This window comes from Chiloscyllium plagiosum, unplaced genomic scaffold (genome assembly GCF_037043375.1).
Source record: "Chiloscyllium plagiosum isolate Xiang-an unplaced genomic scaffold, Cpla_swu_hap1 HiC_scaffold_21, whole genome shotgun sequence".
Taxonomy (NCBI): domain Eukaryota; kingdom Metazoa; phylum Chordata; class Chondrichthyes; order Orectolobiformes; family Hemiscylliidae; genus Chiloscyllium; species Chiloscyllium plagiosum.
The window spans coordinates 11,662,445-11,674,953 of record NW_028270159.1 but is presented as its reverse complement, the minus strand read 5'-3'; the positions used below and the strand labels follow the sequence as shown (position 1 = coordinate 11,674,953).

At 39.0% G+C, this 12,509-nt stretch overlaps 1 protein-coding gene across 13 annotated transcripts in view; it reads right to left on the bottom strand.

Moving 5' to 3' along the window:
- The window catches only part of nacc2 (NACC family member 2), a 100,898-nt gene that overhangs the window by 35,926 nt on the left and 52,463 nt on the right, over positions 1-12,509 (bottom strand). For all 13 annotated transcript variants that reach the window (XM_043720478.2, XM_043720475.2, XM_087998263.1 and 10 more), the window contains one exon: positions 8,470-9,381. In XM_043720478.2, the coding sequence (XP_043576413.1) occupies positions 8,470-9,325 (856 nt within the window). In that variant the 5' untranslated portion in view covers positions 9,326-9,381. The remainder of the gene's footprint in view (positions 1-8,469; positions 9,382-12,509) is intronic.

Below are 12,509 nucleotides of genomic sequence, written 5' to 3'. Positions count from 1 at the left end.
GTCCAGTCACCCAGTTAATGAGGCAATATCTATGCAGAACTATGATATTAATTGCTTGAAAGTACATAAAACAAATAGTCTCACTAATACATCTAATGAAATAAAGTGGGGATGTGACAGTTAGAATCGTAATCATTTACAACATACAGAGAGGCCTTTCAGCCCATCAAACTAATGCCAGTAATTTGAAATGCTATCTTGCTGTCCCAATTTCTCCATTCATTCGCACAGCCTTGCAAGCTTATTTCCTTCAAACACCTGATTTCCTTTAAAAAGATTTTTGATTTCTGCTTCTACCATCCTTGTGGGCAGCAAGTACCATTCAAACTCATTGCGTAAAAAAGTTCTCCTTCACACTTCCCCTGCATGACTTGCCCAAAGTATTAAATCTGTGTCACCCATACTCTACCATAAGCTAATGGGAAGAGATTTTGCATTTACTTGGATGCAAAAATGTCTAGCTGGAACCTAAACAGAGGTTTATATAGGTTCAGCATAACTGCCTTATTTTTGTACTCCACAATCAGGAATATGAAGCACAGGATTCAGTATGCTTTACTAATCACACTCTGTTCCTGCTCACTTTAGAACTGAGCTACTATACTTTCTCTCCCAAATTTTCCTGCCAAGATATATTACTTCACATGGTGAAGGAGCAGCACTCTGAAAGCTTATGATTCAAATAAACCTGTCAGATTATAACCTAGCGTTGTGTGGCTTCTGACTTTGTCCACTCCAGTCCAACACTGGCACCTCCACAAAGATACATCACCACTGTACATATCTTATTAATTAAACTGCTCACACACTGACATCAGTAGCAAGCAAGTTGTTGGAAGGAATCCTGAGGGACAGGATTCCATGTATTTGGAAAGGCAAGAACTGATTAGGAATAATCAAAATGGTTTTATGCATGGGAAAAACTCAAAACTTGATTGAGTTTTTTGAAGTAATGAGGGGGATTGATGAGGACAGAGTGGTAGACATGATCTATATGGACTTCAGTAAGGCATTCAACAAGGTTCCTCATGGTAGACTGGTGAGGAAGCCTTCACTGTTTAACTGTATTCCAAGTTTGGTATCATCTGCAAATTTTGAACTTTTGGCTGCCAAAATCAAAGTCATTCATACACAAGTACAGCAAAAGAAAATACTGGCACACACAAATCCTTAGGGAATGCTACTAATTAAGTCTGAAAAACATTCTGCCATTAGGCCTATTTTTCATCCAGTTGGATAATGATTCTTCCATTCTATAAGCCTCAACTTTGTTAACCAATCTTGCATGTGGTCTTTACTCATACTTACTTGAATTCCACACTGACAGTACCCACGATGTGCCTTTCATCAGCCTTTGTGAATTTATCAGCAAAATGACCACTTCCATCCAGGAGTTAAGGGAAACAGATACATGAGAACACTGCTCCAAATTCCCATCGAAGTCACTCATTAATCCGACTTGGAAATATCACTCGGTCAAAATTCTGGAACTCCCTCTCTAACAGCATTATGGGTGTACCTACAGAACATGAACCACAGCTCACTGCCACCTTCTCATGAGGCAACTAGGCATGGGCAATAAATAAATGATTGGCCGAGCCAGCGATGTCAGCATCCCTTGAATTTAGAAGAAACAAAATCTGCCCTTTTCAAACTCTCTTATAACTGAAGCCTCGTAAGTACATAACGAATTGTTTTATCTGAAACTCCCTCCACCAAACACATCCTGATTATGGATTTCAAAACCTTACCCAATAATGATGTTAAATTTACCAGTCTATTACGTGGAACAAACTTAAACAACAAAGTGGTACAGCAGCAGAAAGCATGATTCAATAACAAATCTTGTGTTTAAAAAAAGACAAACTAGAGACCAGCAAATATTGTTAACACAGAAATTCAGGTTGCGGTAATTCCAAACAATTTTTAATACAGAACTGCTCCATCACCCTTACAATGTAAATGCCTTGATAATACAACATTGAAGTTTATCACAACCCACCTTTTAATTGATGAAAAGTCTGGTGTATTAACAAGGGCCCAGAATTAGCTGGGAAAATAATCATATTACTGGACCATGTGAGAAATAGAAACTTCTCATCAAACCCCCCTGCAATACAAGGTTACTGCATTTTTTTGCCACAATTATGAAGTAAATTCATTGCAATAAGTTAGGACTCCTAACTCATTGCATAAAGACCCTGATAATGGCAGTGAGTTTTATAACTTTTATAACTCTTGCCAAACCTGGCAGTCCAGAGAGGGAACAAAATGAGACTGTGCTGTCCATCTCCTGTATGTGAACTGCTCGGAGGATTCCTTTCCTTTTTGCTTTCTTCCTCTCAATCCAATCTTTATATGCATCCTCAATTCTCTTTCCATATCAAATTGGAATTGAATTGACCCTATCTCCTCTGTCATTTATTTCTAAAGCCTCAAATCCCATTGTTGAGATGAACAGAGCGCCTGCCGTTTTGGCTTCTCCTAATGCATTTCTAATCATTTGTGGTTCCAACAGTAATCTAAAGTTGATTCTTGCCGGTCGAGTAAATTCTCATCATCAGTACATAAACATTTTTAAAATAGGCTGTCAGGAGAGTATAAAACTGTTCTTTTGGTTTCTAAGAAACTACTGAATTATTTTTTCACAATCATTTTTGAGATTGACTTTAATTCAGACAGGATTATACAATGGTGCTGGGATTCCAACACTGCACTATCCTATTAAAAGATTATGACCAACACATTCACATCCAATATTCTATTCTCAGCAGTAAATCTTGCATCCAGCATATCTTTCTACAATTCAAGCAGCAGGAATGTACTGTCATGCATCTGAGGCAGAAAGCACCAACACAGGAGGTGGGCACACCACACCTTGGAGTTATGCAGACAAATAAGGAATGGGGTTTAAGAGATGCAGGAAAATAACACAGGAGTACGCCAATGGATTATGGTGAGGACAGCTGTTCCTCACAGGAACGCAGTCAGACTCACGTCAACCACAGCTCAATAGAAGAGCAGTATTACTAATAGGGGACTTCTTTGGAAAACTGGTGGAGAAGGAAATATATCAGATTTTTGAGGCAATGGGACCTGTACGAGATGGATACACCATTTTTTTAGTTGGACAAGAATTAATATCCTTGCAAGGAGGTTTGCAAGCTTTGTTGGGGAAAGGTTGAAACTGGATTGGCAGGGGACGTGAATCTAAGATGAGCTCAGATTCAAAGGAAGCTAAACTTGTAAAAGGAGGTGTAGTAAGAAAATAAACTATTGGGCTATTTTGAATTTAATCTTGTGCAAGTAGAAAGGGAAAACGAATAACTTAGACGTAAAGGAGCCTTTGAGAAATAGCGACCAAAATAAAATACAATTTTACATTGCTGAATGAATGAACTATGCATTCAAACAAAGGAAACCACAAGTGTTGAGGAGCACATTAGCTACAATGGATCAGGAAAAGCACACTTAAAGATTTGATGGTAGATAGGTAATGGCAAGTATTTTAAAAAAACTACAAGGTCTACAACACATACATTCCACTAAGGCACAAACACCCAAGAGAAAGGAAAAACAATTGTAGTTAACAAAGTATGATAAATATTGCATGAGATCAAAGGAAGTGGCTTACAAGAATGTCAGACTGAGGGAGGTTTGGGAGCAACTTAAGACCCAGCAAAAAACCTGGTAAAGGAAAAAATAAAAGAATTTGAATGCAAACTAATAAGGAACATAAAGGTGGTCTCCAAAAGCTAACAACATGAAAGACAAAGATTAACATGAACAAATGCAGGCCCATTACAGGAGAATTTATATATCGGAGAAATAAAACAAATCACTTTGAAGGAATCCTTTCCTTCAGAGACATTCTCCAAAGTTTTCAAGACTAGTTTAAAAAAAAAAATGGTCAGACTATGTTCAAATAATATTGAATTAAACGCTACCTTTTTGAAATGGAAGAGATTTATTTTGTTGAAAAAGAATTGAGGGGCTATGGAACGCATGCATTAAGTTACGATTAAAGACAACTCCTTGTCATTTTTTGAGATGAAGTTAAAGGAAGTGGTTAAAGCTAAAGGGGCCGTGAGATGGGAAGGTATGGTAAGGAGCACTAATTGCTGAGAGAATAATTATCAACTGATTGGGTTGAACAACAGATTTCATGTATCATCTCCATGCAAGAACTTAATCCAAACAAAGAAACTGTATTTTAAGGTGCAGAACATGTATTTAGCTAGGAAATCCTACAGATGGCTTGTGAATATTACAATATTCAGAAGAAACTTCTCTTTCACTAATTTATTATAAAAGTCAGCATTAGAGGTTTACCAATAGCTTTACATTAATGACTGATTATAGAACTGGCAACAGTATACTACCACAAAGGAAACTGACAAAACAGTATCTATTTCATGCTTAATGTGTGTTGAACGGTCTTGGTATTATTAAATAAAGTTTGGGAATAAATGGCAAAAATTGACTTTTGGGTATGAAGTCACAAGTACTTTGACAGGTGCAATACTGAAGTTGTATGGGGGACTGAATGGAACAATACAGAGAAAGCATTTGAAATCTTTAACATTTCTCATTTACAATACAACTTTGGGCTCAGAAGCTTTGTACAGATCCACCAGATTGACAGACTACACCAACTATAAGTGGGGCTTATGAGAGCTGCATCCAATATGGCTTTGACAGACTAACACACTAAGTCAAATGAATTAGTAGGGACTAGAGAAGCCAATTATTTAATACAAATATAGATTATAGCACACTGAATAAAATGTGAACTCTATCATCTTTGAATACCAAGGGTAAAACAGATCTGAATTGAACATGCCTAAATCACTGAAACAACCAAAGAAAGCTATGCTTACACATACAGAAGCTCTGCACAGAGCACAATTGGGTACTGTCCTATTCTATCCATGTGTTTATTGTTGGAGTGCTGGTTAGAATGCCATGCCTCTAAGAATTCTCGTGCATGTCTTTGTTTCGCCTGTCCTAGGATATATATGCTGTCCCAGTCAAAGTGGTGCCCGTTGTCTATATGTATAGAAACTAGTGATAGTGGGTCATGTCTTTTGGTGGCTAGTTGGTGTTCATATATCCTGGAGGCAAGTTTCCTGGTAGTTTGTCCGATGTAGCTTTTTCCTTAAACGGTTCTTAGGTATCTTGTAAATGACATTAGTTTTACTGGAAGTATCTTATGGATCCTTTAGGTTCATTAGTCACCATGATGCCAAAGGGTCTGAGAAATCTGGAAGTCATTTCTGATACGTCTTTGATGTAACATAATGCGGCTATAGTTTTTGCTTGCGTTGTGTCTCTTTGTTTGGGTCAGTTTGAGGAATTGGCGGATTGGGTACCCATTTTTCTTGAAAACATAGTACTAGGTATTTCAATTTTCGGTGGAGTTCCTTTGCTAGTCTGTAAGTCAATGTGCTGGGGAGTGAGACTTTAGGTTTCAGGGAGGCCTCTGGTTTGTTTGCCTTAGGTACTCCATAGAAGCAGGATGTGTTAGATCCATCAGGTTTAATTTTTTGGAGACCTGTCATGTTAATTTCACCAGGCTTATGAAGCTCCTTCAATGTAGCTGTGATACGGCTTTCTAGCTGTGGAGTCTGGTCTATCGCCATCTTTTGGTAAATGTCAGTATCTGTAAGTAGTGAGTTCACCTTTTCAATGTATTGTGTTCTGTTTCAGATGACAGTCATGCACCCTTTGTCTGCAGGTAGGATTAGAAGCTTTGTCTTTTGAGTCCTTCTTGGGCTTTCCTCTCCTGTGTGTTAAAGGCATTCCCTTCCTTCTTCCAGCTGGGTTTTGGTGCAACTGTCTGTCTTATGGTCTGCTGGGTTTTTTCTGTAAGTCCATTGTCTTTCAGGATTGATTCTAATGCTGCCAAGTCCTTTTTGTCCGTATCGCTGTAGCTGTAGTTTATCCCTCTTACTAGGATAGCTTTTTCCATGTCTGTTAGTGGTCAGTCGATATGTTTTTAATACAAGCTTCTGAATTGTCTGTATTGTTCTTTTGTGAGCTTGTTCAGTTCTTCTTGTAAGGATAGTTTTTTTTCTTTTTCTTGGTCTGCCATTATTTGATGCTGATGCTTCATTCATTTATGGTCTGTCGCATGGGTGGATAAAGTTTTTTGGCAGCAATTTCCAGATTGTATTTGTGGAGTCGGTTGTGGGTATCGTTAATCATTTCTCTCAGCATTCTGCAGCTGTTCTATTCTGATATTCTTCTGGCTTGTGGGGTGTTGAGCAGTGGTTTGTACTTGAGACATTTTGGTAATACATGAATGCCTCAGGAAACAGGTAAGAAATGCAGTTAATCGCAGGTGGCGCTCAGTCAGATGACGTAACCTCGGTCTCCTTTGATGTAATGGCCCTATTCACATCAATTAACATTAGCCTGACCAAAGACGAAGCAAGGACACAAATACCAATATCAAGCTTCTGAGCAAAAGCAGTAATGCAGAGACTTAAACGAACAGCCCTCCCCACGATCCAATTCAAACTTTGGGTCTACTAAGTGGATGACACCTCACAAAATGGAACGAATTAAAAGGAAACCTACAATATCATTAACATCCTTACTGGCATAAATTTCACAAAAGAGAAGAACAGACTCCCCAGAGATGTCACACTGGAACAAGCAGTTAATGGAGAACTGCAGACTAGCATCTACAAGAAAGCAACACACAGACCAGATACTTAACTGCAGAAGCAGAAGAAACGGAGCTGCATCAGGACATTATTTAAACAGGCCACTACACACCGCAGCACCCAGGAAGTACAAGAAGAAAAATACCTATACAATGTATTTGAGAAGAACAGGTACCCAATAAACACAGTCTGCTGATTTATGAACAAACCCAAACAAATAGACACAACACGCCCAGAAACTCTAGCCATACTACCAAAAAACCTCTCGGAGATGACTACCAGACTACTCAGACCCCTTGGCATCATGGTAGCCCTACTAATACACTGAAATAGCTACTGATAAAAAAGGACCCTATACCAACAATCAGCAAAACAGATGCCATTTACAAATTACCATGCAAGGACTGTGACAAACACTACATCAGACAGACAGGCAGAATACACTAGCCATCAGGATACATGAACTCTAACCAGCCACCAAAAGATATGACCCACTATCACTAGCATCCTTGCATCCAGATTGAGGAGGACACCACTTCGACTGGGACAACACATCCTAGGACAGGCTAAACAGAGACATGCATGGAAATTCCTAGAGGTCTGGCATTCAAACCGGAACTCCATTAATAAACAAATTGAATTGGACCCCATTTAGCAACGTCAGAGGGAAAAACAAAGCAGAAATGATATCACCCACCTTAAGAGACCAAGACACACGCAAATAGAAAGCAAGACAGAACACCAGTGCTTCACCAGAGGTTCACTGATGAAGTTACCTAGCACAGTAACGAAACATCTGAAAAAAATCTGCCAGCTCAGCGAGCAAACTTACAACCTGAACCAAATCTTAATCAATACTTCTTCCCATCGTCTTTTTGTTTCCTGGCTACATTTTAACTAATGCAAAATAAATATACTACAGGCACTAGAAATCAAAAATAAAAGATACTGGAAATACTTGGTCTGGCAACATCTGTGGAGAGAGATACATAGTTAACACTGCATGTTGATGACTTTTTCCCAGTTCTGATTAAAGGTCATGAGTCTAAAAACCTAACTGCTTTTCTCATTTGTTGCTGACTGCATTTTCTGTTTCTGCTTTTGTCTCTTAGACTAGCTTCTTGTTTGGTTGTATGCTTTATCCTAGATTTGTAGTGTTTTCAATATAACAACTGCATCTTTCATGTCATGATTTTTGAAAATAATGTATGTGCTATTGCATCTGCCTATAAAAATCACAAATTGAGGTGAATCATTCTCTTACACTCTTACAAAACTCTTATAAATCCATGTTTAAGTAATAACATGCATCGTGCTCTTGCTACTGTGCAAGTCCTTAATTGATTTAATTATTTCCATATACTGTTATTGAAATAATGGAAATATGGATGTTTGGGTCAGATATGATACCCATTTTAAAGAGCAGATTCCATACTTATCTGCTTCCTGACATATAAACTGCTCTATATTAAATCTGGGAGCTTCCCCGATCATAATAAAACACAGTCTAATTTGGAGAAGATCATATTCTTTACACAATCATCCTTTTAAATGAGCAATTACTGAAGGAGTAGTATACATACTTTGACCCAAAAGATCACTTGCAGCTCCCTTTCCTCTCACCTGTATCCCTCAGATCTGCTGCTAGCACTCCATTCTCAACCTTTCAGTTCTATGAAGTGGCTGAAACCAAATTCAGGGAAGGAAGGCTGAAGATACAGGGAATGGACCAATAGCCAAAAGAAAAAAAAAAAGTGTCAATTAGCAATAGATAGGCACACAAGTCAGGATCTCTTACCAGGATATCCTGTTGATGCCTTGATGTACATCTGTCCATACTGATCTTCTCCCATTGTCTCATATGCTTCATCATCATCATCCTCTTCCTCATTATGGTAGGAGGTTGGACTGTCTGTGGTCTGATTGCTGCTTCCACCTGGGCTTGTGCGCTCTGCTTGAACGTAGGTTACCGGCTGCACATAAGATGTGGTTCCCCAGGATCCAGAATAGGAAACTCTGGGCAACTTCAAAGGTGTCGCACAGTTTAGGTGACTGGCACTCTCACGCAGGTTGGCATCCAGTGAGCGCTTTGTTGCAAGTGTATGAATGCCAGGTGCTGTCAGATCTTGCTCACAGTGTTCACTCTTCACTCGAGAAAGCAACGGAATGGGCAAAGCTGGAGACACAACTGTTGGAGTGGCAGGTGGCTGTAGGGGACAAGGACTCTGTGGTTCAGAGCCAGTGTCTTCAATGGAGGTGGTCTGAGAGTCACAGTGTGGGGAGCTCACTTTGAACATCAGTTCAGTTCCTTTCTCAACAATGCGTTGTATTTGCAGGAAGCCTGCTGTATACATCACCACCAGCTGCTCACTAGCTGCCATGGTGAGCTTGCCAGTGTAACAAAAGGAAAGGATCTGCTGAAAGCAGGCAGGTGGCACCATGGCGGGCAACTCAAATGCACTTTTGCTGTTGCCACTGAACAAGTCCCGGAAATAAAGGCTATTGGCAGCCAGCACAGCACGGTGCGCCTTGAAGGATTGACCTTTGACAACGATAGAGACATCGCAAAACAACCCCATTAACCGCTGTTCGTTCAGGCATCCCAGGACATTGTTCCCAAAATTTGGAATCTCGAGATGGAGGATCTGAGCCATGGTTAAGATGAAGTGCTGGTCCTTGCAAGAGTTAGAGTGACAACATCGAAGCACAGCTGCAAGCAAAATATAAAAGGGTTGGGGAGGAAGAAACAAAAAGAAAATCAACAGGTCAGAGCTCGTTCTGTTTCCACATCCCAAAGAAAAGCAACCAGAATCACAAACAAAAACTTAAAAATTCTGCACATTTGTTTTCAAACTATAGCCACTGAAGAATGTCAGCACAAATTACCTGATTTTTAAAAACAGGATCAAATCACTGCTTTAGACAGCTCAGACTATCCAAGTCAGCTCCCTGTAGTGCTGTGCACTGAATGTAAATTAACAGGAGGGACAGCGATTAACATTCAGGCTACACACTTGAATGAATGGAGCTTTTGACTGACGGCCCTAAATGCCCGCCAGCTTAGAAACGAGACTTCCAAACACAGTACTGTTATCTTGTTGCTAAAGTGAAGTTTTGCTTTGGTACAAGCTTTGATGACTCATTGCAAAGATGGCAGTAAGCAGTATGCTTTGTCTCACCGTTGAGCAATGCCTGGGAAACAGAGATCGTTTTGAATTATGTATGTACCCAAGAGCTCCCACTGCAGTTTAGTCAATAGAGCCATTCACAATGCTAAAACATTTCAATCATTTCAAGTATTCAGCCCATTAAAACTACAGGTCGTTACATTAAACCTTGTTAAAACTTACAGCCATCACAGTAGCCAATGTACCCACCTATCAACGAGGATTAATGCCACTGAGCCTTTTCTCTATTAATGCAAATACCGTATGTGGTCTGACTAAATATTCCAACACACGCAAGTCGACAGCAGTCATGTGTCATGTTAGACAGCAAGCTCAGTGCAGGAAATGTGCCAATAATTTGAACTATTCAGTGACAAAGCAGTACTGTAACATTAATGAAATCATTTACACTATTTTAAAGATGAAAAGGCAGTATTAAATTGGGGGGGTTAAAAACATCTTCATTTTACTTTTAAACACGATTATTCAAATCTTACAGGGCAGCAGCATTCTTTTGATCAACATGCTTGTACTCAGAGTTATCCAATTAGTCCTACCTCTCACCATTTCCCATAACCCTGCAAATATTTCCTCTGCAAGTATATATCCAAAATGCCACTAAATCAGCTTCCATTGTCATTTCAAGCAGTGCATTCCAGGTTCAAACAAATTTGCAGCATTTAAAGTAACATCTCCTTTCCCCTGTGGTTTATTTTCCAATTATCTCAAATCTTTGTTGTCTGGTTTCAGAACATTGGAAACAGCTTCTCCTTATCTACTCTATCAAGCCCTTGTTAATCTTAAATATCTTCACTGGCAAAAGGTGTAAACATTAACTCTGTTTCTCTCTCCAAAGTTACTGCCGGAATGACACCTGCAATATTTTGTTTTTGGAATTGGGCAAACCATCTTGTCAATGGGAAGGAGAGGAGATGATTTAGAAGTATTGTACTGCATCAGTTCACAACACAAGAAAAAATTATTCCAAAGATGGAGGGTCTAAAGGATGGTTTGCAACTCCTACATTATCAGGTTCAAATTCCACATTAAATAGTTAAAATTCACAACACCAGGTTATAGTTCAACAGGTTTAATTGGAAGCACTAGCTTTCAGAGTGCTGCTCCTTCATCAGGTGGTTGTCCAACCACCTGATGAAGGAGCAGCACTCCAAAAGCTAGCGCTTCCAATTAAACCTGTTGGACTATAACCTGGTATTGTGAGATTTTTAACTTTGTACACCCCAGTCCAACACTGGCATCTCCAAATCACATTAAATAGGGTCGTTTAAATTTAAAATCCTAAAAAAAAGCATTTATTTGAATTCTTACAAATTATCAACATAACATTGCAAAAATTAGTTTTGGACGAAGCACATGTAATGTTTGAGTGTGCATCTTTAAATTATCACAATCAGCAAAAATATTAAAACAGTAAATAATTTCTATGTCATGTTGTTGGCAGATTCAATAGAAGGTATAAGAGAACATGAGATTGGAGACACACAGAAATCAAACTGAAATGTCCAAGAAAACAGGGCATTAGAGCATAGTGACAATGATATTGGACTCAGAACTCATGAAAGGAGTTCAAACCCCACTTCAGTAAGTTGTAAGTTTGAAATTCAACATGTTTGACCACATATGAGCTTGCAACTGGAAAATAATTATGAACACTGCCCAGCTTCCCTGAACTATCTAGCTCTCTACTGTCCAACAGGGACATTTTTAGCCTTGTCTGGTCCACGCAACTCCAGTTCAACATTAGGTGATTAACTAAAACCCATCAAGTAGCTGACTAAGTTGCTCAAATCACAAATAACCCTAACAATAGAATTATTTGAGGGAAAGAAAGGGCAAAGATTCACAATGGTTGACATGGAACACAAACAGTAATTTCTTGAGTAGCATTAAAATTGCGAGATAAAAATCAAATAAAACACATTGCAAAGCAGAGATCTAGCAATTCCAAGCAAATAGTCATGGAAAATAAAGTAACACTTTGGTTCCATGAAGAGGCAATTTCAATTATGAAGACAGATCAAGAAGTTAGGACTGTTTTCCCTAGAGAGCAGAAAACCAAGACTAAATGTGATTGAAGTTTTCAAAAAGAGTTCTGAACAGAGTGTATTGGGAGAAACTGTTTCCACTTGTAGAAAGTTCAAAATTGAGACACCATAGATTTAATGTAACTGCAAAAGCAGAAAATGGGATGTGAAAAAAAACTTTTTCCACTCACGGAGTATTTAGGATCTGGAATACCCTGACTGGAATTGTAATTGTAATGAAGGTGGGTTGAAATTAAGGTATTCAAGAGGCCATTAGACGATCATTTGAACAGAAACAATGTGCATAAAGCATTAGAATGCCACTAAGTCTAAATGCTGATTTGGAGAACTGCTGCAAGCACAGTGGACTGAATGACCTCCTCTGCATCTTAACAATTCTGGGTTTCTACAATTACTCACATAAATGCAGTAATATCTTGGTACCATATCTTGCAGCAAAGACAGATTAGTCTCCTCGGAAGAGATTAAGTCACTCGACACCAGGTTGCAGTCCAACACATTCATTTGAAACCACAAGCTTTCGGAGTATAGCCCGTTCGTCAGGTTTATGCTCCGAAAACTTGCGATTTCAAATAAACCTGCCAAACTGTAACCTGGTGCCATGT